Source organism: Pagrus pagrus (genome assembly GCF_965226575.1).
Source record: "Pagrus pagrus genome assembly, chromosome: 6".
NCBI classification, from domain to species: Eukaryota; Metazoa; Chordata; class Actinopteri; order Spariformes; family Sparidae; genus Pagrus; species Pagrus pagrus.
In genome coordinates, this window is record NC_140190.1 from 27927433 (window position 1) to 27951877 (window position 24445).

General features: G+C 43.5%; 1 protein-coding gene and 1 long non-coding RNA gene across 4 annotated transcripts in view; both read right to left on the reverse strand.

The window, feature by feature from the left end:
* Positions 1 to 24445, reverse strand: part of LOC311258188 — a 93283-nt gene that overhangs the window by 27104 nt on the left and 41734 nt on the right. The window lies entirely within an intron of this gene.
* sox2 (SRY-box transcription factor 2) lies at positions 20854 to 23283 on the reverse strand. Its single transcript, XM_084354313.1, has one exon. It carries the CDS (start codon positions 22798 to 22800, stop codon positions 21832 to 21834), a length of 969 nt encoding a protein of 322 aa, XP_084210439.1. The 5' UTR covers positions 22801 to 23283; the 3' UTR covers positions 20854 to 21831.

The following is a 24445-nucleotide window of genomic DNA, read 5'->3' on the forward strand; positions in this document are numbered from 1 at the left end:
ACGAGACTCAACAATCAACTATCTTTCTGCAGAATCGCCGTCCCTAACTTTAAAGATTCATCATATTTAGTGAACAGCTACATTATTCACGAGTTATTCTGTAAGAGCGATAGACTTTTTCATGCGCCAGCCATCACCTGATACGATTTTAGCCCTGATCTTTAGCTCACCAACCATTTTCGTTAACAAAAGCAAATCGGCAAATGTCATTTTCGCTGAGTCACAGATGCCCGAGGGGTTTCTAGCAGGTGACAACACTCCTCGACCTGCTTGGACCCAAGAAATTGAGATAAATGAGAAGAACTCAATATCCCTGTGTTGTTAATGAAGTCCTTTTCCATATCATTACTCACATATGCACACATAATTTGGAGACAAACATGGCGGGGATTCCTGCTCTTAAAATGTCTTGTAATGTGTGACCCTCTATAAGATAGACAGTTGTGTAATGTGATCAGTACAGCGATCTGACAACTTTAAAAGTCATATAGTATGTAGGACCTTGTGTTTTACTCTGTCTCACTGACTACATTTCCTAGGTTGCCTCCCAAAACGTGCAAACAATGGAGCTTAACTTCTGTCATTCCACAGCTAACAAGCCAAACAGGTCTTAATAATAACGTGATCACCGAGGGAGAGTTTTTCTGAAAATTCTGTGTGGATGGAAGTGAAAAGCTGATATTTTCCTCCCAGAAGTGACAAAGTTATTATGTGTCTGTAGTAGCGATCTTACTCAAGCACACACAGACACACACACACACACACACACACACACACTACATGCACAGTTGTTTCCATGCTCACTGATACTCAAACCCATTTTTCCCAACGGTTGAAGACTTTTTAATAAACTTTTAATGACCACTCCAGGAACACACCCTGTCCTCTGAGCACTGCTTCTCAGCTGCTACTCTCTCTCTCTCGCTCACTCACTCACACACACACACACACACACACACACACACATACACACACAGAGGGTCCTGTCAGGGCTAACTAAGCGGAGTGGCGGGCAGGGCAGCGTTTGGATTGGCTGGACAGGGGTTGCCGGGGGTTACAGTGGATTTGGTGGACCACCTGCTGAGACTCAGCCGCCAACTGACTGAAAACATTTACATCAGAAACCACCCAGGATAGAGACAGAGGGAGACACGGAGAGAGAAAAAAAAACTATGAGTGAGAGGAAGTTTAGGAAAGAAAGAAAGTTTGTGCTGAGTATTTTTCATGGAGACCTTGCTGTAAACTGGCCCAATAACCTCAGTGTCCCTTTCCTGTTGCAAGAAATGAAGTGATGCAGCCATACTTGCCTTTAAACACAAATAATTAATGAAAGACCGGCGGTGTCGTATAAATAAAAACATAAATGCGCCCACCCCACAGAAAACATTAGAAATCTTTCTAATTTTGCTGTTTTTGTCGCACAGAGGGAGATTCTGGTTGAGTTTAGTTTTACAAGCTGCTGTTGTGTTTGACAGTATGTGAGAGTGAGGGGGCTGCACCTGCACTGGCAGTGTGGTGGCAGTGGAGGACTTCAGTGTTTGCTCGCAGTGCGGCAGTTGTCTGGGACTGATGGCATAACTACTTTCAAAGTGTTCAAGGTGTCCATGTGAGCCAGCCAGAGCTGTTTATGTGCATGGAGAGAGTTTGGCCAACAGTCAAGGCAACAACAACGTTTCATTGACAACAGCACAAAAAGTTTGGTGACTGTTGGACTTTGGCTGGGCCAGAATTAATGTTTTGGATTTGGGGGGGTTTTGGTCCTGTTCCGGCTTCTGTGTCATATAATTCCTGAAAACATAACTGTACTCACTCTGGATGGTTTAAACTGTCCGCCCACAGTCTACATTTATTCCTGAACTATACATATACACATTTAAAGTAACAGTATTCAAAAATGTCCATATTTAAAATTGATGATGATTTGTTGTGGATTAAAGTGGAAACAGACAACTTTCCCCTCCCCTTATGTTTTAAGGTTGTTTTACTGCTTGGTGCTGTTGTTGCAAACAAATCTGAATCACTTTCCATTTTCCTCAGAGTAGCAAATACCAGCAACACATGAGTTTATTCATTCATTTAGTCTCTAATGGAGACGTGAGAGCAGACAGAAATGGTGCCAGGCTGCCAGCAATGTTTCAAATCTTGCAATGTTACTAGACAGAAAAAATCCTGGATCTGTCTCTTCATCCAGATCAGCACCATAAGTTAATGGGCTCTATTCTGGGCTCAGACCCATCTTCCATCCAAGTTTTTCATGGAGATCCATTCAGTAGTTTTTGTGTAATTGTGCTACATCGTGCGGGTGAAAACATGTCCTCGCCGGAGGTAATGATGTCACAACACTCTGAAAGTTCATTCTATCAATAATTCTATTACACATTTGCTTTCAAAGTTTCACAGTAAGTCACACCTAATTAAGAGTGAAAAAATATTCATCCTCGTAAAACCAACTTACGTAACTTGTGGTAGAGCATTCTACAATGTGGTAATAAATCATAATATTTGTTTTTACTTTCTCAAGGATGTCCTGGCTCTTTCATTTTCCTACAAATAGTTGGATATTTATGAATATGTACATAAAGCATCAGTCACTGAGGTTCAAGTCGCTGATCATTACACTAAAGGAATGGAAATGAACATCAGGGTAACTGAAGTGCAAAAAATCCAATTACAACAAAGAGTAATTCAGAGTCAGATATCACTCGTAATCAGCTTAATTTCAGTCCCAGAAATTGAAAAAGTTCTGGTACCACAACTGTTTGAGATGCAGAGCTCTGCAGTGGCCCCTGCCCCTCCAAAAACATCTATTCCCCCTCCTCATCCCCTCATGTATAAGGGCCCGGGCCCATATGGGGGTCCCCTCAACACCCCTACCCTCTCCCAGGTCCTGTGTGTGTGTGCGTGTGTGTGTGTTACTCTGACCCACAAACTGACCTCCTCAAACTTCAAACTGAATACTTGTGGCAGTTACCACGACGACAGAGCTCTCCAAGCCTTATCCTACTTACTGAGACGAGACGAGGAGTGAGGAGGAGGAGGAGGAGGAGGAGGAGGAGAGCAGGAGCGAGAAAGTAAAGAAAGAAGAGAGGGACAGAGAACGGTGTGGACAGAGAGAGAGACAGACACACACACCGGTAGAGAGGGAGGGGGGGAGGCAGGGGGAGGGCAGCCAGGCAGAAAGCGAGAGTTGCTGCTTTTGCATCTCTGTGGTTTTCATGAGTAGACAGTTTACTGGGAGATTATTCACAGTCTGGTATTTAGCCTTATTAGGCGACTGCTCCCAATACACACCTCCCGTGCCATCATCCACGGCCACGCTGGGGCTGTTTGTTTCCTTCTAGATTAAATTTTTTCTACATTTTTCCATTCTTCAAACAGTATAAAACTTTTATTCCACGCACATTGTGTCCTTTCTGCTGTTGATGCAGCTGACAATAGAGTTGCACTGGGAAACGGGAAGTGGGAAAAGTTATTTTGGGTACGCAGGGATCCGGAGGTAAAAGTTCTGTTAACGCTCTGCATAGACTATGTTAGGTGAGCAGCAATTGGAGCATTCCCAAAGCGTGGATGAACATTAAACTCTCTCAGTCGCATCATAAATAAAAAACACGAGTGTTTTAGAAAATATCTGTTCCTTTGGTAACTGAAACGGCAGCGCATACATCCACTAAGGCCAAACAGTTCCCTTTAGTTCAATCAAGCCTTATCCAATATCAGACTCAGCAGCCCTGTATCACTCTAAATTTGGGGTTATCCAGAGTAAAATATTGCCAAATAGTCGACATGTTGCTAGCTCCGTATGACTCGAGATATCAACTTCTGCTTCCTTACCACTAAAAAAAAACAGTAGTTGCCAGAGACAGCACAGCGCTAATTCCTGTGTTGGCTTTTAGAACAGTGAAGGAGAAATGATTTACGGTGTGTAACATTAAGCAGAGCTAACGGAGCTAACTGGGAAGTAGCAGTGTCCTGTTTCTAAGTTACGTGGTATCCAATCGGTGCATAGACTTGCCAATACCGATACCTGCATTTTCGGCAGTATCGGCAGCATTTCCAATACTGGTATCAGAATCCGAACAACTCTAAATTGTATACACTCATGGATGCAAGCCACATAACTATTCCCAGAGAAATCAGTCCATTCTGGTCTGAGAAAATCGGTTCTGTGGAAATGTTTGTGTAATCCTGCCGACCAACCAACAAAACACCTCTACTACATCTCTGTGTATAAAACCAACACATCTGCACATCAAAGCGTCTGATCCGATAGAATGCCAGCACTACTACATCTACATATATCATCATACTCATGAACTCATACTCTGGTTTCACACTGGGCACAAACAGCGGTCTCACTCTTTATACTACTTTTCCTCACTTCCTCCTTTGCAGCCGTAATAATTACTACAGCTGCTAGAGGTCGTCGCGGAGCAAGAAATGTAAATATGTGTTGTAATATGGTGCTTTCATAGTCGACCAATTGTAGTCGATGAGGACAGAGAGACACCAACACTTCCTCAGGGCTCCGACCTCTTATAAGGGACTGCTAGCTGCACGGCTAATTGAGCTAACTCGCTAATGGCAGCTACAGTGAGCAGTGGTTACTTTGGTCATATGCTGCCCCCTTTTTGTTTTGAGGATGAATTTTACAAGTGGCAAATCCTTTAATATTGCACTTCAAAGGTTCGATTTAAGCACAAGAATATATTAGTCATTTTTTTCCCACCTCAACTCCCTTCATCTATTGACTTTGTGGCTCTACAAGAGTTCAGTTACAGCACTTAGAATTACCATGACCTGATGACTGAGAATCTTCATCAACAGTCACACTATGTCTTCCTTTGCTTCAGCTGGACAACAGTCATAACATCCTACAGGATGGAAAAAGAAATGTCATGAGCCATTTGCCGAAAAAACACGATGCTGTCATTTTCCTCTACACAATGGCCTCATTTTAGATGAATTTGGCAACTATGGTGCAGTCTTTGTCCACAACTGTAATGACAAAGTGTTTTAAATTTACTGCAGCTACGATTTGCACATTTGTTTGGCAATCACAACTAAGGTTACAGGGTAATGTAGTATCTATATTCCCTACTGCCCTACTAAACTGGATCATTTACAGCTTGTCGTGATTTCATGTTGGGGAACTTTTTCAGGCTGCACTTCTTCACAAGCCGTAAACTACTTCTTGCATGACATTTTATTGCTAACAGCTTCCTTCAAGTGGCACAGAAACGTCCCTCCATGCTGCTAAATATCCTGTAGGCCTGTTAGAAAAACGTGGCCAGAGGGTCATTCCTGCTAACAGAGATTCACGCACAGCAAGAGTCCTACACGAGTGTGTGTGAGACAGACAGAGTGACAGAGAGGAAGAAATAAGGTCTATCATCAGTGTGTGTATATGCAATTGTGAATGTTTGACTGTGTGTGTGAGCCTTAAGAAGAGCAATTCAGGGAGATCTGATGGAAGGCGACTCAAAATCAATAGTCTCTGTGTTTGTGTCCCCGGGCTAGCTGTCACTCACCAGCTCAGAGACTGAAGTGATTGATCCATCTCTGCTTTAATCTGTGCTCAACAGCCTCACCTGGCCCGTTCCCAAGGCCACACACTCTACGTACACACAGCGAGCCAAACCTCTCAGTACTCGGACAGTTGGCAGCAGCGAATGTTGCCAAATGTCCCGTCTGTCCCAGTGTTGTTGACTCACCACACACATAGGGACATAATACTAAAAGATGAGAGGGAGAGAGCAATGTGTCCTCTCCCGTTCAGGGCTTTTCTTGTCCTATTTTTCTCCTCGTTCCTGTCCTGTCTTGTCCCATCACATTCGGTCCATTCCTGTCCACTAAAGTCTTTTGTGTCCTGTTATGTCCTATCCTGTCCTATATGCTCATTTTGTCCTGTGTTGTCTATCATGCAGTTTCCTGTCTTGTTCTATCCTACAACATGTGGTACTGATCTTCTCCTATCTTCCCCGACTGTATATCCTGTCCCTTTCTTTTATTTCCTGTCTTGTCCTGCCCTGCTGTGTCCTGTCCTGTCCAGTAATGTCCCAGTCAATCATGTAATATACTTTCCTGTCTTACTCTTTTCTTGTCTTTTCCTGTCCAGTAAAGTCCATGTTGTTCCCGTCCCAATCTATCATAACCATCTATTTCATGTCCTGTCTTGTCCTATCCTGATCTATCCTGTACGGTCTTCTTCTATCATAGTGTTTTACACCTTTCTGTCCTGTAAAGTAATTTCCTGCCATGTCCGGAGTCCACTCTTGTCTTGTCCTCTCCTGATCTATCTTCAGTGTACACTCCTGTCCATATACTGTATGCATGTCTGCACTCACCATATACAAACCAATGTACCAGAAAGAGCATAATAGGGCTGCTAATAGAATCATTTATAAAAGTTTTTCTCCAGCAGGCTGCTACTTCTTGCTAAGAAGCCCCGAATCAAATTTCCTTTTCCACATTAACCTCCTCGTCACCTCATTCAAATGATTCAAAACGTTGCAGGCCCAGCCTTTAAGATGTGGAGCTTCTCACACTCTAACCGTGTGTCCTTTGTGAAGACACTTTCAACACAATTTCAGTCTGGAATTTGTTGGATTAAATCTTTTACACGAGTAGGTATTATTAACACATCCCACCGTTGTTCTCGCATATGTTCGCTACTAGATTGAGTCCAATTTACGTCCTGTTCTGACCTCTCCTATTCTGTTATACTTATAGTTTTGTATGCACTGATACATTTGTCGGTTTCATTTTTACATAGATAAGTTTTATCAATTCTGCTCGTCTTATAATATCATTTTATGGCACCTTTTAACTCTACTCTAAACTAACCTGATCGATTTTTATGTTTTGGTGTGCTCTTACATTTTAATAAACACAATTTTTCTGCCTACTGCATGCTCTGCGTACCGTAAATCAGCTTTTTGAACAAATGTACTGTTTCTATTTAAATATGTTTTAAAGAAAAATACTCACTAAGTTTATTGCTAAAATCCACAATGGAGTAAAATCAAGTTTTTAGCACCAACAGCCTGAAATACAAAAATATAAGCAGTGTCTGATTTCTCACTATTTGGTCGGCAAACTTGGTTACTACTCCTTTCAATCAAGTTTTTAGTGCCAATATTTGTATTGCTACTACACTGTGTGTCACCACAATTTAATCTGCCATTGCCTCTTGTGTACGACTTATTGTTCAATAAGACAAACAGTCTCAACATCAAAAATGAACAGTGTAATAGAGATGATGAGGGACGGCTGAGAGCATAAGCTGCAGGCTGTCCAGGCTAACAGTCCTGAGCACGCCCTCAGGGCTGCGTCGCACATTTGAGCTCCGTCAGTCGGTAAATCGGTAAATGATCCCGGTTGTCATTTAATCAATATGAACAAGCAGCAGCTGTCACACATCATCGTCTCCCCCGGGGGTCATTGTCAAGACGCAACATAAAAAACATATGTGTGTGGGTGTGTGAATGTGGGTGTGTGTGTGTGTCTCCTTTCGTCTTGTATTTAATCCATTTTTCACAGGCCTTTATTGTGACAGCCAGGCTAAATGAAGAGCACAGTCTGGTTTCCTGTGGTCAAAGCAGAGCGGACCATTAGTTTTATATTAAAAGAAGCACTTATTTCATTTACTGCTGAAATGATTAGTTAGATAAATCAATTAGTCAACTGACAGAAAATTAATTGCCAATTATTTTGACAATCAATTTATCAAGCAGCTGATTTCAGCTTCTTAATTGTGAGGATTTGTTGTTTTATATCACTGTTTCTCTGACAACAGCAAACAAAAGGAATAAGATATTTGAAGATATTCAAAGACATCTTGGACTCTTTGGGAATTGAAATAATTCACGTTTTTCAGCATTTTCTTGCATTTTCTAGATAAATCAATAAATTGGGGAAATTAACTGACATTTAAATCAATAGGGACAATAAGCGTTCAGACCACCTTCTGTGCTGTTTAGAGATAAACATAAAGGAAAAAGACTAATCCAGTTGAGCAGTTGAACTCAAATACAGTTGTGCACAATGTTCAAATACAAAAAGAAAATAGAGTAAAGATGTTTTGGCTTGGAGTGACAGAGTGAAAGACTATCATAAAATGTCTCAATGTGATTTAAGACTTCAGATTCATTTTCATTTTTTAAGACAACATTATTCCCAAGCATCTGATATCTATTATACATCTTGCATCTCGCGATCATCTGACAGACAACAGAGCCAATGACAGGAAGCGTTTCAGGATGTTATAGTACTGCAGGGGGTATTCCTCTCCTCTTTCCTCCTCTCCTTTCCTTTCTTCCCTCTTCCTTTCCTCACCTCTCCTAACGTGAGACAGTGAAATCTCATCCAGCCACTCTGCCTGCCCTTATAGCCAGCAGGGAGGGACATGTCATTTCACTTGTGTGCATGTGTGTGTGTGTGTGTGTCCCTTTACTGCGCAACACACAATGACGAGAGCAGAGGGAGGAGGCAGGTGGGGGGGTGACAGGGCTCTGATCTCTCAGATAGGGAGATAGCCACCTGATTCAAATGGCTCGCTTGTTCCCGGCAGTCACTTGATCGGCGTGTGAACTGACTCCTCTCTTATTTACAATCAAATGCTGCTGCACTGACCTGCCCAACCCAGCCCAGGCCAGACCTCTCTCTCTCCCTCTCTCTCTCTCTCTTTCTGCCCTATATTTGCCATGTCTCTCTCTCCCTTCCTCAAACACACACACACACACACACCCTCGCACACAAACAGGTGTACTCAGAAACGTTGTGATGGAAACTTCCACAGATGAGGCCAGTTATGATCACGCAATCTTTTGAAATATGAGCTCGAGTAAAACTCATGTTTGATTTTTTTTCATATGAATGATAAATGTCTGTTTTGCTACTCTATATTAACATTTCATCCATCTATAATCACTTAATCAAGCTTTTCAATGGAAATGTCCTCTGGTACACATCGCATGTAGCGATGCTTTATAAATCTAGCAGCATCGAGCACTTTGTTTCACAGTAAATTGTGGGAAAAGTAGGTTTAAGAGCAAAGTGACAACAACAGATATTAAAATTATAATTCTGTGAAAGAAAATCTCAGGGATGACCATAAAAACAAACTGTCTCTGGTAAACAACCGCAGTGTAGATCCTGATCGGAAGCAGAATTTGACTAAAAGTCAAAGAGCACTGTGTGCACAGTAACATTCAGCTACGTTAGCTACAGGAAGCAACACGTTTGGTCGTTTCCCTGAAGAGAATGGACTTTGTTTTAGTTGGTTTAGTTGAACAGAAGGGACAGAAGACAGAGTTCTTTGTTTGCTATTTAAAGATAAAAATGAAAAATCAGCCATTATCTCCTCACCCCCATGCTGATGAAATGTCAGGTGAAGTTTCGTCATCCACCATTTATTTCTGGAGCGTCAAGGCAAAACAGCATTGCAGCATTCTACTAAACAACTCAAGTGGCTGGTGACTTGTTTTAAAATGTTAAAAAACAAAAATAAAAAGGCTCCATATGGTGTAATCCAAGTCTCTGCATGCCTAGAGATCCCAGATTGGTTTGAAAAGACGTTTTTTATGCCCTTTTTTCAGCAGAAACCCTCACACTATAGCTGCCAAGCTAAAACCCAATCTGAAGTGGGTGCACAAGCTCTACCACACATTGAGGGTGCAGAAAATGTCTTTTATAATCAGTTTGGGATCTCAGGGCTTCCAGATGCATCGATTACACTGGACGAGCTGTACTGAGCCATTTTCTGCTTCTTTGGGGGCTGTATTTTTAAAAACGAGTCCCCATCTACTTCAGTTGTGAAGGCTGCAACTCTGTTTTGCTGCAGAGCTCATGATATGTTTTGTGGACTATGAAACTTCACCCGACTTTCCATCAGCCTCAGGGTGAGATGATAATGGGTTTTTGGGTGAACTATTTCTTTACATGGGATGTTATGTTGATGTGTGACAAATGTTTCTGCGCTGCAGCGGTGGCATCTTATAATTTCCTGTTGTATGCAAATATTCTTATTTGAGCATTATCCTTTGCTCCTGTTTGACGTGTGAAGACTTTCTACAGCAGGAACCCAATTTCCTCCAGGGACCAATACAACATCCTTTAATTTAATCTAATCTAATCTGATCCAATCCAATCTAATCTAATCTAATCTAATCTAGTAATCTGATCTAATCTAATGGGTAGTTTAACTGCCTACTCTTAAGAGATTCCAAGATTTACTCACTGTGCTGCACTGACTTGCAGACATATGACCTCCCCTGCTGACAGGATTTAAAGCCCTCATTGCTATATATTTATGTGGGAAAGAAAAATCTGAAAATAACACATTTATAAAAATTAAAAGTGCTCATTGTACAATCGTGTACTAGTAACTTGAGGAAAATAACAGATGCTCATCTAAAATTCCTCCAAATGTGCCTCGGTCTGACTCAGGGTGAAACAACTTCAGTCTACTGCATCTGTCTGCCTGTCTGTCTGTAACTGTCCTGTCTGATTATCTCTCCCAGTTGGCCCCGAGGGGACACCCACACTGAAAGAGGCCACTCTTCCATTCAACAACAGCTTCTGTCAGAGAGACGGGGAGAGGGAGAGGGAGACCTCAGAGTCACCAGCTCCAGAATAGCCGATAGTGACTGATGCAATCAATCGAAATCTACACTACAGTCAACATGATCGACTGGGAACGAGATTTTACGCTTAATAAAAGAACATTTCTCTGCACAGGAGCTGAACAAATGCAGCAATGTTAAGACGGAGAGGTCCGTGCTGTCTTCCAAATCTTTATGTTTCATTTTTAGCAGCAAGAACTGGATCATATTTGGGCCAAACACTGTCAGCTGTACACATCCTGTAGTTTATACACTGTGTTAACACCCTGACAGCAATACCCCGTCAAAACAAACTGCTGTATGGATATTTAGTCTAAATGAGCTCTACGTTAGATTACCGATGTGAGATAATGTATAATCTGTGAGATGACAAGACGTCTGATTACATTACAGCATGGATTGTGAAATTATTATGACATTATTATCATCTTAAAGATTAATGGTGGCGGTAAATCGATGCAGCTTTTATGAGTCGTGATGTTAAATGGTTAATAATTAAGTGGGAATTCCTTGTTGACAACAACCCATGGAGAGGCACGACTGAGTACCGTCAGCTGTAGGTGAAGCTGAGGAAAACATGTTTCAGGAGTGTTTCCTGTATAGTTTAATTACAGAGGGAAACTACATCACACAGGAATCAATCTGATGACAGCAGAGTTGAATCTCCTCTATTTTTGTCATCACGTTTGGATTGAAATATGCTCCATACTGTCGACAGTGCGTGTTAGAAATTAATTCAGCCAACAGGTTGGAAACAATGTAAGTAAACCAGGAGAGGTCCGCAGGTCAGATGAATAATTCACCACAGAAAGAGATATGACATTTCCACATGGGGGAATGTAATCTGGGGTGATGTTCTGTGTGTCAACATGATTTGTTGTAGCGGCGCAGTATCTCAACACTGAAGGGTGTAAATTCAGCTGTAGCTGTTATATTGAACAGCAGGCAAATTTGACATTTAGAGGAGGCTGTCATCCACTTTATCTGATGTGGCCATTCTTGAAGAGAAGAAGAAATAAGTGCAGGCTGAGGGAAAACACAAGAGGAGGGGGTGTTGTCTAAAGGATGGCCTACATATACTGTATGTATAGCCTGTGTGTGTGTGTGTGTGTGTGCGTGTGTGTGAAGCTGCGAGCGCTGTCATGTTGATGTCACTGACGGAGCCTTTGAACAACTGCAGTATCTCTGTGACACCTTGTAATGTAAGACTACCCTTAAAGAACATTAACACCTTGTCCCGCGGGTCGACTTAGAAAAACAAAACACACATTACGAGTGTTAACTAATCACATGTGGAAATGTGATCTCCTGTAACACGCAGACACCTTCAATTTCAAACAGCTCTAACAATTTGCCTTAATTGTTTATTTAGCATATTAGCAGCATTAGCTGACTGACAAAGAAAAAACACAGCAATAATAGGGATGGTCTGCAAGTGTTAAATGTTCTGTTTTTAAAGGTTTTAAATGGTTTTCTAATCATATAATGAAGACAGCTACAATATAAAAACACATTATCAATACTGGATCAACTCTGAATGTGTAAAAGTATCTGAATATACTTTGTAGAGATCAGCTGTTTAAGCATGTTATGATGTTGTTTGCATTCTTTATAATTATGAACTATACACTACACACAATATTATATATATTATATTATATTGTCAGACACTCTAAAAACATCAAAATAAACAGACATAACATTGTTTCAACATTTATTATCATGTTGATAATTGGTGACTTTTTCTAATTTTTTGAGAATTGCTCACGAGCATGATTTTTGAAGCTAGATCGTGTTTAATAATAATTACTTCTTCTTTATGACTATTTGTGTCAACTTCATCAGAAGTTAAAAAGCTCAGCTTGTCACAAAAGAAAATGTTTCCACTTCAATAGTTTCCTATTTATTACGGATTGTTTTTTATGGTTTTAAGGTGAGAAGAAAAACATCTTGTTTTCTATATCAATATCATTATAATACGTGTATTATTATTGTTATTGTTATTATTACTATCATCTTCATCACATTAGTGGGGCGAAGCTATTATCAACTAACCTCCTCACTATTTTTTCCTTTAATTTGAAAATCCACATTTCGTATAATCCCATTTGTAGCAGTATATTTTGTATTACAAGAACTTCAAAATCACTAATATAATTGTTACTGATTATAGTCAAAAACACCTGATGAGATAGATAGATAGATAGATAGATAGATAGATAGATAGATAGATAGATAGATATTGTATGGACACACTCACTAACACATACACACACACTTCTCCAACATCCATTCAGAAGGCTCGCGCATGTCCCCGAGGGACCCCCCCACCCCCCTTTTGTCACAGCTCCACTCCATTTCTAGAGCTTTTATTCTGAAAAGCAACACACGCAGCACAAGCGAACAAACCGCAGCTACACCGCGTGTACATCCTGCTGTTTGTCACCGTGAAACATGCCAAAACAACCGCAGCTTTGGATTTAAAATTGAAAGTAGGCGCATTTATTGACTTGGCGTATTTTTTAGAGATGCGTCTGATATTTTATTTCGACTCATTTGCGTCATTTCGATCTATTTAATACCATAAAACTCTCAGCCGCACCTTCCCACTCACACTTTCCCGACCATTTCTGAACGTGTGATATTCTAAAATAGGACAGATCACCACCACCCTCCCCCCTTCCCCGTTTAATGTGCGAGCGGAGTTGTTGGTCAACAGTTGGGTCGGGGGCCGGGCGGAGGGAGGGAGGGCCGGGGAACAATGGACGGTGCTGTTGTGTGCTGGAGTCGGTGCAGAGAGAGGGAGAGAGTCAGGCTGATGACAGAGTGAAAGAGGTTAGTGTCTATGCTGGGAAATGAGACCAGAGGAGGGGGGGTTCCTGTGTCTGTTGGCTTGTTAATGATGATTCAGTCCCATCAGCTCAACAGCCTTCTCTATCAAGGAATCTCTGAATGCCTCCAGCTCAGCGGTGCCTCCAGAAAACCCAGAAACATTTGAATTTCAGATCCCCCGTCCACTCTGACACTCATGAACACTCAGATAAACGTGAATGTGTGCAGGAAACTGACATCAGAATAATCTGCTCGCGAAATCGATCAATTATTTCGTTTTCAGCGGGCTCAGGAAAAAGAAAACTGGCCTGTGTTCTATTAAATGTTGTCTGAAGTTCACAGAGAGGGAGTGAAACACATTTCTCTGACATGTCAGGGTGATATGACTGCAGGCGGCCTCGGGTCCACAGTTTCGTTGGCAGACTGTGTAACGAAAAATAAAAGCAGCATTATTAATCTGATGGCTGATTCCAGAAGCACAGCATCCACCTGCGTTTTTAAAAATCGCCCTGATTCAACAAGTGACGCTGCCGGAAATCAACCCCGGACTGTTCTCAGCCAACTGGATCACAATCTGAAAAAATAAAAAAAGCTCAGTCCCAGCAGTGTTTTGTGTGATTCCAGTAACGATTTCTCCACCGAGCATCCTCCTCCGCTCCCCTCCCCTCATCTCCCGGGTGTGCCAGGCTCCTGGAGCCGGCCATGGGTGGCAGTCAGCCTGGAAACCCGCTGATATCGTTCCAGACGAGCGATGGGGGGAACAGTTGTTCTGCCTCGAAGTCTGAAGACAAAAACCTCACTGTGGTCTCCGCGCTTTAACTTCTTTCTGCTATTTTGAGGCTTCATTTTCATCCGAAAATTCGCGTTAATTAAATCAAATTAAATCTTTTTTTTTGTTCTTTCTGGCTGTGCAGGTTGCAGCTTACACCCCCTCCTCCCCCCTCTCCCCCTCCTCCTCCCCGGGCCCGAGGAGGGACATCAGTAAACACAGTCTCCAAATTTCCGGACAACAAAGGCGCAGCAGACCGTGCACCACTTTCACTTGTAGCCGCATGACGGGCCGGTCCCATCCAGTCACCTGTTGCTTCCAGCTGCCCGAGCTGAAAATACCCCCCGGGAGGCGAGAAAATAAAATATCTGCACTGCTGAAAACTTCCCTGGCTTAATGATTTTAAGTCGTTTGAGCCTGTTCAGCCTGCGTCCTCTCCTCGCTTTGTGTTCCTTCTTCTCTCGGTGACCATATAGCTGTAGAGTTGATCTTGTAAATTGGAGCTGCATTGTCCTCTTCCCCACAGCAGCCAGCGGGCCCAGCAGCCAGCACAGCCAGCCAAGCGTTTGACGTTATTAAATAATAAAGAGATGCTGATCTGGGAGCATTGTTGTGGAGGAAAAAAGGCCAATTAGCGTGCCGTTATACTGTCATTATGGCTGTATTAACTCGAATTAGTTATAAGACAATATGCACGCTGACACTTGCATTTTTACAGTGGTGACTGTGTGGAGCGTCAGAGTGCGGACTGGAATAAAAGTGTTGCCTGCAGCCGCAGCGCAGGATATTTTAAACATAATATCTCATATTTAGGGCTTAAAGACAAAAAATAAAGATTTATGGACAACAACAACGACAGCTAAGTCCACAGGTCGCATGGAAAAAGCATTTAATGACGTGTTTTGACATGTGTCACTGTAATGAGCCCGAGGGATTTATCAGCGGCCCGGTTCTTTTTATGGCAGAGCTCGGATCAGTTTTAGCGCAGAGCAGAAGGATTTCCCTGGCAGGCTACAGTACAACAGGCCTTATATTGTTGTTTGCCGGCTCCTCTCTCCCTCCCTCCCTCCCTCCCTCCCCCCTGTGTCTCCTCTCTCGCACTGTCTCCCGGCCTGCAATCTCTCCAAGAGGCCAAACAGCCAAATGTGATCAGAAGAGCGAAAACTTCATCAATGAGCTCGATCAGAACGTCTCCACATCCTCCTACATGACTTTATTACACCAGAATGTGAATGGGGACATTTTCAATAATTGTTTTTTTCATTTTAAAGGTGTTTTATTACAAATCTTAATCAGAAGAATTCATTGACTGATTTTTTTACGTCGAAACAAACACTCTTTGTTTTTACGACTGAATAAACGGAATAAACACGCTGACAACACAATTTTTGTTTTACTCTGCTTATATGTGGCGGACCCTGCCACTTTCTAGCTTCAAATCTTATTTTCCTGTGAGAGCAGCTTATTTATTGAAGTTGTGGAAAAAATAAATGTTTCTGAGTTTGTATTATTACCTCGTTGATAATGTATGTAATGTTGAGTTTCCTCACAAAAACGACATGTGCGCCTTTAAAAAAAAAACAGTAAACAGAAGCGGGAGAAATGTTTGAGGGTTTTTTTTTTTCCAAGCCTGACATGGAGTGAGTAAAGACTGGCAATTAACCCAAAGAAAATGAGTTTATGTTCATCGAAATGTTTTTAAAAAGCGTGAAAGTAGCAGAAAATGTAGCATGTGAACGTTGAAGCTGGAGCAGGTGATGCTGTCTAATAACCTGCTGCTGTCCTGGTTTCTGGCCTCTGAGCCGGTTTTTTATATATATAATAAGTTATTTTACAGGGAAAATCTTTAGGCCTGTCTGTGAAGAAACATCCACCTTAATGCTCTGATAGTGAAGTAAAGTCAGAAACAGCCCAGAGTACAGACACATGCCTCACATTAAAAACAAAAAGAGACAACACTGTTGTTGTTGTGATCCGCTGCGCATTCCTGTAACGATGGCGCTCTACAAAGCTGTCAGCATCAATGAGCAGACATGATAAACGGAGCTCGAGCCGCTGGTGACGTGGTGGAGGTGGTGGTGGTGGTGTAGGTGGTGGGGAGGAAGGGAGGAGGAAGAGGAGAGGAGGAGGAGGAGGAGGGGGGGTCGCAGAGGCCTCGAGCCTCTGAGAATGCAGGCCGAGAGCAGCGCGAGGCTGATGGCATGCTGGTCTGTGTCAGTGTGTGGTCCTATTCAATGGGACTGAGTGTGTGTGTGTGTGTGTGTGTGTGTGTGTGTGTGTGTGAATGAGAGAGAGAGGAAGAGAGAGAGAGAGGGAGAGAAAGAGAGAGAGGGAGAGAAAGAGAGAGAGAGAGAGCCCTCTCCACACACACACACCGCCCGCTTCCCTTCCCTGCACCTGCGCTAGATCAGCAGGCTACTGGCTGCCATTCAGTCCCTCTACGCTTCAAACACACACACACACACACACACACACACACACACACACACACACACACACACACACGCACGCACGCACGCACGCAGCTGAAACACACGACAGCTCTCTGCTCTGACAGTTTTGCTATTCACCCGTTCTTGCAGCCTTTCTCTCGGTGAAGGCAGAGATGTCGGCCAGTCTTTAAATAAAAAGAGGGAAAAAACAGAAGAATAACAGCAGAAGAAGAAAACATAAACACTGTACGGTTGGATGTAGGTTTTCTATTTCATTTATTCAGCACCGGTCCTATTTGACAGCCTTAGATTCACTTTCACTAACTTGTTTTTCGTTTGTCAAAGTGTGTAGCTCCTTTAAATTGGCACTGTGTCGGTTTTTAAACTCAAACTCTGGATTTTAATATTTACAATATTAATGAGGTAATAACACAAACTCAGAAATATTTATTTTTCCCATCACTGAATAACCAAGCTGTTCTCAGAGGAAAATAAGGCCCCAGAACACTGTTCGAAGCTAGAAAGGTGGCAGGGTCCGCCACATATAAACAAAGTGAAACAGTTTGAAATTGTGCTGTCCTTTGAGCTCAGTTTAATCAGCTTATTTAGTCTTGACAACGAGTTTGTTCATTTAGTTTGTTTATTAATTCTTCTGATTCAAATGTCTTCCCCAAAACTGCATGATGCTCCTTTAAAGGCTCAGTCCACACTTTTGTGTTCATTTTACATTTTCCAACATAAGGTTTATCATGAGTAATAAAATACATGGATGGTCAGAAAATATTGATTTGTTGTCCCTCTGCTAAAAGTGAAAACACGTCCAGGGTCCTGTGTTTAACATTGGGGGAAAGGGCCTTTTGCGTAAAATGGACACGAAAAATGTGTAAAAAATAATCACACATTATTTTCTGTGCAGATAGAAGGTGACTATAGCGGCCTGGACATTTAGTCCAGCAGGCTACCACAGTTCAGTGCAGGCAAGAGAGGCCTGTCCGCCTCTTTCTGCTACAGAGGATAGAATAGAGCCAAGTACAGCAGCGGAAACACAAACTGTATGAGCACCATTGCACCGCTTCATGTGTGGGTGACGTCATGCCTCCTCCTCCTCCTTATTATCCGCGTGTGGTGAAAAAGGAAAGTGGCTCTCGTGGGATTACAGGCCACTAAGCTCGTTTTGTTTGTGTGTGTGTGTGTCTATGTCTGTGTGTGTGTGTGTGTGTGTGTGTGTGTGTGTGTGTGTGTGTGTGTGTGTGTGTGTGTGTGTGCGCGCGCGCGGAGGTGAGGGGGGTCATTTGACCTAATTTTAAAAATCATATAATCTCAACAACAAACATTGGATTTGGAAGGCGGCCAGAATAAACTGCGGACCGACACACCTAACCGTGTTCCCTCAGTGTGGATCAACAGAATCTTCGGTTCCTGTTCCATTATTTCATTTCATTTCATTTTATTTTTATCTATCTGAGGCCTGCTGCCTGGCCTTGTGTCCACCTGCTTTAATCCGAGCTAGCTCCGGCAATGAACTCCTATTTTACGCTTCATTATAAAAACCCTCCATTCCTGTCATTTACACTTTTACCACCTTTAAAATGTAACACCTGAATGTTGCGACGAAGGCACTTGAAAAGAGTTATACACGCGCGCGCACACACGCCAGGTTATCATAGATAACATCTGGGAGCTTTTTTGTTTTTTTTATTTTAAGCGGGGGCAAAAAAAAAAAAGAGAGAAAAAAAGAAAAGCAGAGGCGCGCGCTTACCACCTGTTGCAGTCCAAATATCCTCGAGCTGCGACAGCCAGACTCTGCACGCGAGCAACAGAAGGGGAGATGGATGAACGGATGGATGGATGGATGGGTGGGTGGATGGGTGGATGAAAGGGATGTAGAGGAACACCTTGACCGGGCCTCCCAGCTTCTACCTACATCACACAAAACACACCTGGAGGTTTTTTTTTATTCTTTAGGTGGATGTGATGATCAGAAACATCAGACTGTGTCGCTCACAGCGCTTTAATTCGAACTAAGAGAATAAAAAGGTGTCGGTGGATCAGCCTGAGTCCACACATTATCGCCGTATGAGGTGAAACATTTGAGACACTTGATTCCCCGTGTCCCCGCTGAGCAGCGCCTTTATTTAATGTTTGAACAGCAGCGCCGCTGAGATTAAATCACATTTTGGATAAATGCGGGCTAATATTTTTCTACTGAGATAGCGCGATACCAGTGTTTTCAGAGGGAGCGTTTACCGTGCCCTAGTTTGTGCCTGCACTCACATGTGAAGGAAGCAGCTTTCAGAGCAGAGAATGAGAATAAAGAGGGGAAAACAGCCAACACGTCCTCTGCGAATTAAAAACCAGAAGAGTGGAGCACTCTGGTGTTCCAGGGCCTTCTTCAGCTGCGCGCCCTGATTGTGTCAACACGCGTTACAAAATAAGCTGCAGCTCTTTATGATACACGCTCCACAGAAAATAGAAGATGACCATCAAACGCATCAACTCTTCTCTCCATTCAAATAGAAAAAAAAATATGTTCCCCCTACATCAAAGCTGCAGCGCTCAGCCGGGGAAAGTAATCATGTCGCGGGGGCCTCGGGGCCTGCAGGGGCCCGGTGCGCTCATGGTGGGAACAACAACGAGACTTTAATGCGTCCTCACTCATCCGACCTTTTAAAAACACTTTGTTTATCACCGGTGTTCTCGCCTATTACAACCAATTCAGCTGCTCGGATCAATAATTAATGGAGCAACCGACGATCCCTTGACCCCGTGAAGGTCCGGCTGGGGAGAGAGAGGGAGAGAGTGGGGGGGAGGAGGAGGAGGAGGAGGGGGAGGAGGAGGGGGAGGAGGGGGATAAATACCGAGGGGCCTCTTCAAATATTCATCTGCCGGTTAATGTGAGCTCCGCTCCCCCGGGACCCAGCCTGCAAGACACAACGGCCCTAATCTACCTCGCTGTACACACACTCTCTCACACACACACACACACACACACACTCTGTCTCTCTCACACACACTCCCCCCAGATTTAAAACCGTTAGTTAAATTCAGAGAGAGCAGTTAGCTCATCATAAGGATTATTATTATAGTGGGGGAGAAAGGAGTCCGGCTGGCACAGAGACGCATGGGAACATTTTGGAACCGGTGCGTGTTTTTTTTTAAAGGCAGGACGGGAGGAGGTGGAGGAGGTGGTGGAGGAGGTGGTGCAGTCACCGGAGAGCTTGAACCGTGAGAACCGGGGTTAACGGGGAACAGCAGGGCCAGTTTGATTAACCATTAAATTAAAATGGCCTCTCTCTATATAGAGACATATTAACATCACGGGTAAAAAGAAGCGCCTCCCCGGCAGGTTCCCGCTGGCCTGGCTCCTTTCAACAGGGCTCACCTTCAATTTAGACCTAATTGAACACACGGGCTGATAAACCAGCTCCATGAGGTGGATAGGAGGGAAAAAAGGCAAAGAAAGTGTCCAAAAAGTAACACACCTTGTTAGATAAAAACAAACACCAAGAGGAGCTGTTACAACACGACAGAGGAGGCCTGAGCTCATGAGATTAGGCTGCTGTAAATACTCATAAATATCCAGATACGCTGCTGTCACAGTCAAGTGTCATGAGGAAATAATAAAAAAAAAGAAATCCAGCAATCCTGCTGTCAGCTCACACACATCTAAAATAATAAAGCTGATTTATTCCTGTTTGTGAACAAGATACTGGCATCAGCGCTGCGATTATATTATGTCCCATTCAGAAGCAGGCTTAAAAAAGCAGCAAGTTTACAAAATAATATATGATGCAGTTCTGAATTTAATTTTTAAAAGAAATTGTGTTTTAAATAAGCCTCAAGCACAGTGCGCTCTGCAGTGTTTTGTCTGTGTTTGAGTGATCATAGAAGAGGAGAAATGACAGTCTATACCTGGGGATGTTGGTGGAAAAATCTTCCCCTTTTTTGAGGGAACAGGCAACAAACTTTGGCTTGCTGGGGCCATCCGCGGGAACTAGAAAAATAGAAACGACGCACAAGCTGAATTATTTGATGAGAGTTTAAAAGAGGCAGCTGTTAATTATTATTTGTTTGATGCTGCTGTATTTTGTATTGGTAAAGATGTAAAGAGGCAGCGTTAAAACAACAGTCAGGAGGAGACAGACAGAATGACAACTCAACATGTGATGAGCGAGAAATAAAATCAAAACTCAAACAATTTCAAGTATCCAAATTTCCAAAATTTATTCATTTCAAACTGCATATTGAAAAAAAATATACTCAGCTGAAATTGTAACTGTTATAAGGATGGTATTAGTTCCGGTATATATATACATGGAGTGGTTGGCTTCTGCGTACAGGCCACAATTTTTAAAATACAACTACGGGAATGAATTTTTGAAATAAAAACTTAAAATATCACAGTAAATATACAGAAATTGTACAAATCAATTAGAAAATAAAGAGCACAAGCGTCATACCTCTAACAGATGAAAAGTGGGAGACGGAAATATAAATTAACAACCTATATTTTAAGCTGTATGAGAGAAAAAAGTGTCTTATCTTTTTTTTTTTTAAGAAAAAAAAAAAAAGAGAAATGAAAATGTTTAGTAGTATTGACCTTAAATGAAAAAAACAAACAGTGTTACCTGCTTCGTTTTCTGTCCCTTTTCTGTCCAATGTTTGCAGTAATAGAGGAGCAACAACTGATCGCTCCCATATATAAATCGCAGTTCTGCCATTTTTCACTTTTTAATATTTTTCTGCAGAACTGCCGTCGATTTATATAAAAAAAAAAAGAAAGGAAAAAAAAAATGCAACCTCTTGCAGTTTAACAAACAATTTCATCTGATTGTAATGTTTCTTTGATAAATACTGTACAAAAGGTGATTGCAATAATAAAACATTTTTGATTGCGACTCCCACTTTCTAGTCTTCCAAACTTCATCCACCAGTGAAGAGGGGGATCTCCTACCGTTTCCTCTAGAGCTTCCTTAGAATAAAATGAAAGAAAAAAAAGAGTCGTGTGTCCTTTTTCCTGGAGACTTCTATACAACTTTTCCCACCCCGAAATTTTTCTGTACAAAAATAGTCCAACGTTAATAGTCCACAGTTTCTCTTATAAAAGTTCTCTTCTCTCTCTCTCTCTCTCTCTGTCTGTCTCTCTGTCTCTCGCTCTCTCTCTGCTCTGTGTCTCTTACATGTGTGTTAACGGCAGCGTGCCGTTGATCGTCGTCCCGGGCACGGCGCTCTGGTAGTGCCCGGACATGTGTAGCCTGGTCTGGGCGCTCTGCTCGCTGACCTCCGCCCCGGGCAGGTACATGCTGATCATGTCCCTCAGATCTCCGCTTTGGCAGCCCGGGGCGGCTCGGTGGGACGACGAGGTGACGACGGGCGGGCTGGAGCTGCTGGACTCGGACTTCACCACCGAGGAGGGCCCCATGGAGCCCAGGGCGGTCATCCCCGGCGTGGTTTGCTGGGAGTAGGACATGGAGTATGTCGGGGAGCCGTTCATGTAGCTCTGGGAGCTGGTCATGGTGTTGTACTGCAGGGCGCTCATGTCGTAGCGGTGCATGGACTGCATCTGGCTCGGGTTGTGCGCGTTCAGCCCCGGGTGCTGGTAGCTCAGCTGGTCCTGCATCATGCCGTAGCCCCCGTTGGTCCAGCCGTTCATGTGCGCCGCATAGCTGTCCATCCGCTGGTTCACTCCACCGCCCAGCCCGCCCCCCACTCCGACACCGACCCCAGCTCCCATCCCGTTTCCTCCCGGAGCCAGCAGCCCGCCGGGCAAGGTGTACTTGTCCTTCTTCATGAGGGTCTTGGTTTTCCGCCGGGGCCGGTATTTGTAATCCGGATGCTCCTTCATGTGCAGGGCCCTCAGCCTCTTGGCTTCGTCGATGAAAGGTCTCTTCTCGCTCTCCGACAGAAGTTTCCACTCTGCGCCCAGCCTCTTGCTTATCTCCGAGTTGTGCATTTTGGGGTTTTCTTGCGCCATCTTCCTCCTCTGGCCCCGGGACCACACCATGAACGCGTTCATGGGTCTCTTGACCCGCTCCGGGCTGTTTTTCTGATTGGCGCCGGTGCCGGACGAGTTGGTGTTGCCCGTGCCCCCCGTGTTGGTCTGGGAGGCTGGGGGCTTCAGTTCAGTTTCCATCATGTTATACATCGGGAACAGCTTTTAGTTGGAGCTCCCGAGCAGAGGAAGAAAAAAAAAACAACCACGGAGACAAACTCCACAAGCCAGAGGCAGGACAGTGAGGAGCAGGGCTGCTGCTGCTGCTGCTGCTGCTGCTGCTGAAAGTTACCTGTCGATTTTTCTCTGCAACTTTTTCTCTGGACAAAAACAACAAGCACCAAGCCGCGTCTCCACACACCCTCTCCCTCTCCCTCTCAGTGAGTGTGTGTCAGAGTGTGTGCGTGTCAGAGAGTGTGTGTGACAAAGAGCCTTCTCCCAATAGGTCCCTGCTATGTTGTGTCCACAAAACTTCTCCCGTCGCTTCTCCGAAAAAGCATCAACAAACTGCACTTTTTCGCCTCTGTCCGCCCGAGCCTTGACAACTCCAGATAGTTTTTGAACAAGTTAATAGACAACCATTCATGTGACGGGGCTGTCAGCGAATAAATGGCTTCGACCTGGCCAATCAGAGCCGGCCTGCTCCCCTGACACACCAATGGGAGGCATTAATTAGCATAAAGGGGCGGGGTCTGCTTTGCCCCGACACACACACACACACATACACACACGCACACACAGGCTGCATGTATGAGCCAATACAAAGTACATATTTACTATTTCCAGGCTTATGGAGATATTTCTGTGGGAATATACATTCACAGCGGCACCTCACCAACACTTTCCAGCACCGGACAGAAAGAGGAAGAGGAAGAGGCAGAGGCCGGCTGGAGCTAGAAAGTGAGGAGTGAAAATAGGTCAAAAAAGTTTCCTAAAAAATATAAAAATGTGTCAAAGAGTTTCTTAAAAAATAGGATTTTTTAAAAATTATTATTTTAATATGTAGCCATTTTTTTAAAACAAAAAATGGGTAGAATTTAATAAAATAAGAATGAAAGCGCTAAAAAGTGTAAATAAATCCGTCACATGTTGACATTAATGGTGTCAGTGTCCTCTCAAGTTGAAGGTGGAGCGGCTTTGTCCGGCCCGTGACATTGCTGTTGTTCAAAAAATCAGAAAGTCACTAATTCCCCCACCCACGCCCCCAATAACATAACAACACTTAAATAAACTTTGTTAGTTAACTCAAAGCGTTGAATGGCACTGCTGTGAGTGTGTGTGTGTGTGTGTGTGTGTGGGGGGGGGGGGGGGGGGGGGGGAGAGCCACGGCTGGTTTTTTAGCGTTGAAAAGAGGAAAGGTAATCCAAGATGTTTCCCCCAGTCCTTTTGTTTAGTGAAGTTGAATGCCAACACACACAGAAGGCAGACGGGCTCATCTCAGCACAAATAAGCGGGTTTTGTTTGGGATGTTGTCGCTACATCTGTCCGGACAAAGACCCAACTCCACTCCACTTCCACCGCCACAGTGCTGCTGTTGTTGTTAGGGCTTTGTAGTGAGGGAGGGAGAGGGAGAGGACGGGGGGGAGGGATGGATGCGGCCTACCGGGGACACGAGGAGGGGAGGAGAAATAAAGGTGAGGAATATTTTAAGATAAAGTGTGTTTGCACAAAAGGCACGGCTCATTCATATGAGCCCGAACAAGCGTGTCAGCCAATTAGTGCGAGTGAAAAGCGGCCTTCCACCTGCCTCACCGCGCTGTGGATCAGACCGAACCGGGCCGAGGGTTCTGCGGGATGG

Bases quoted from the DNA above. Each gene is read 5' to 3' on its own strand.
- sox2 (XM_084354313.1), bottom strand. From the start codon at position 22,800: ATGTATAACATGATGGAAACTGAACTGAAGCCCCCAGCCTCCCAGACC.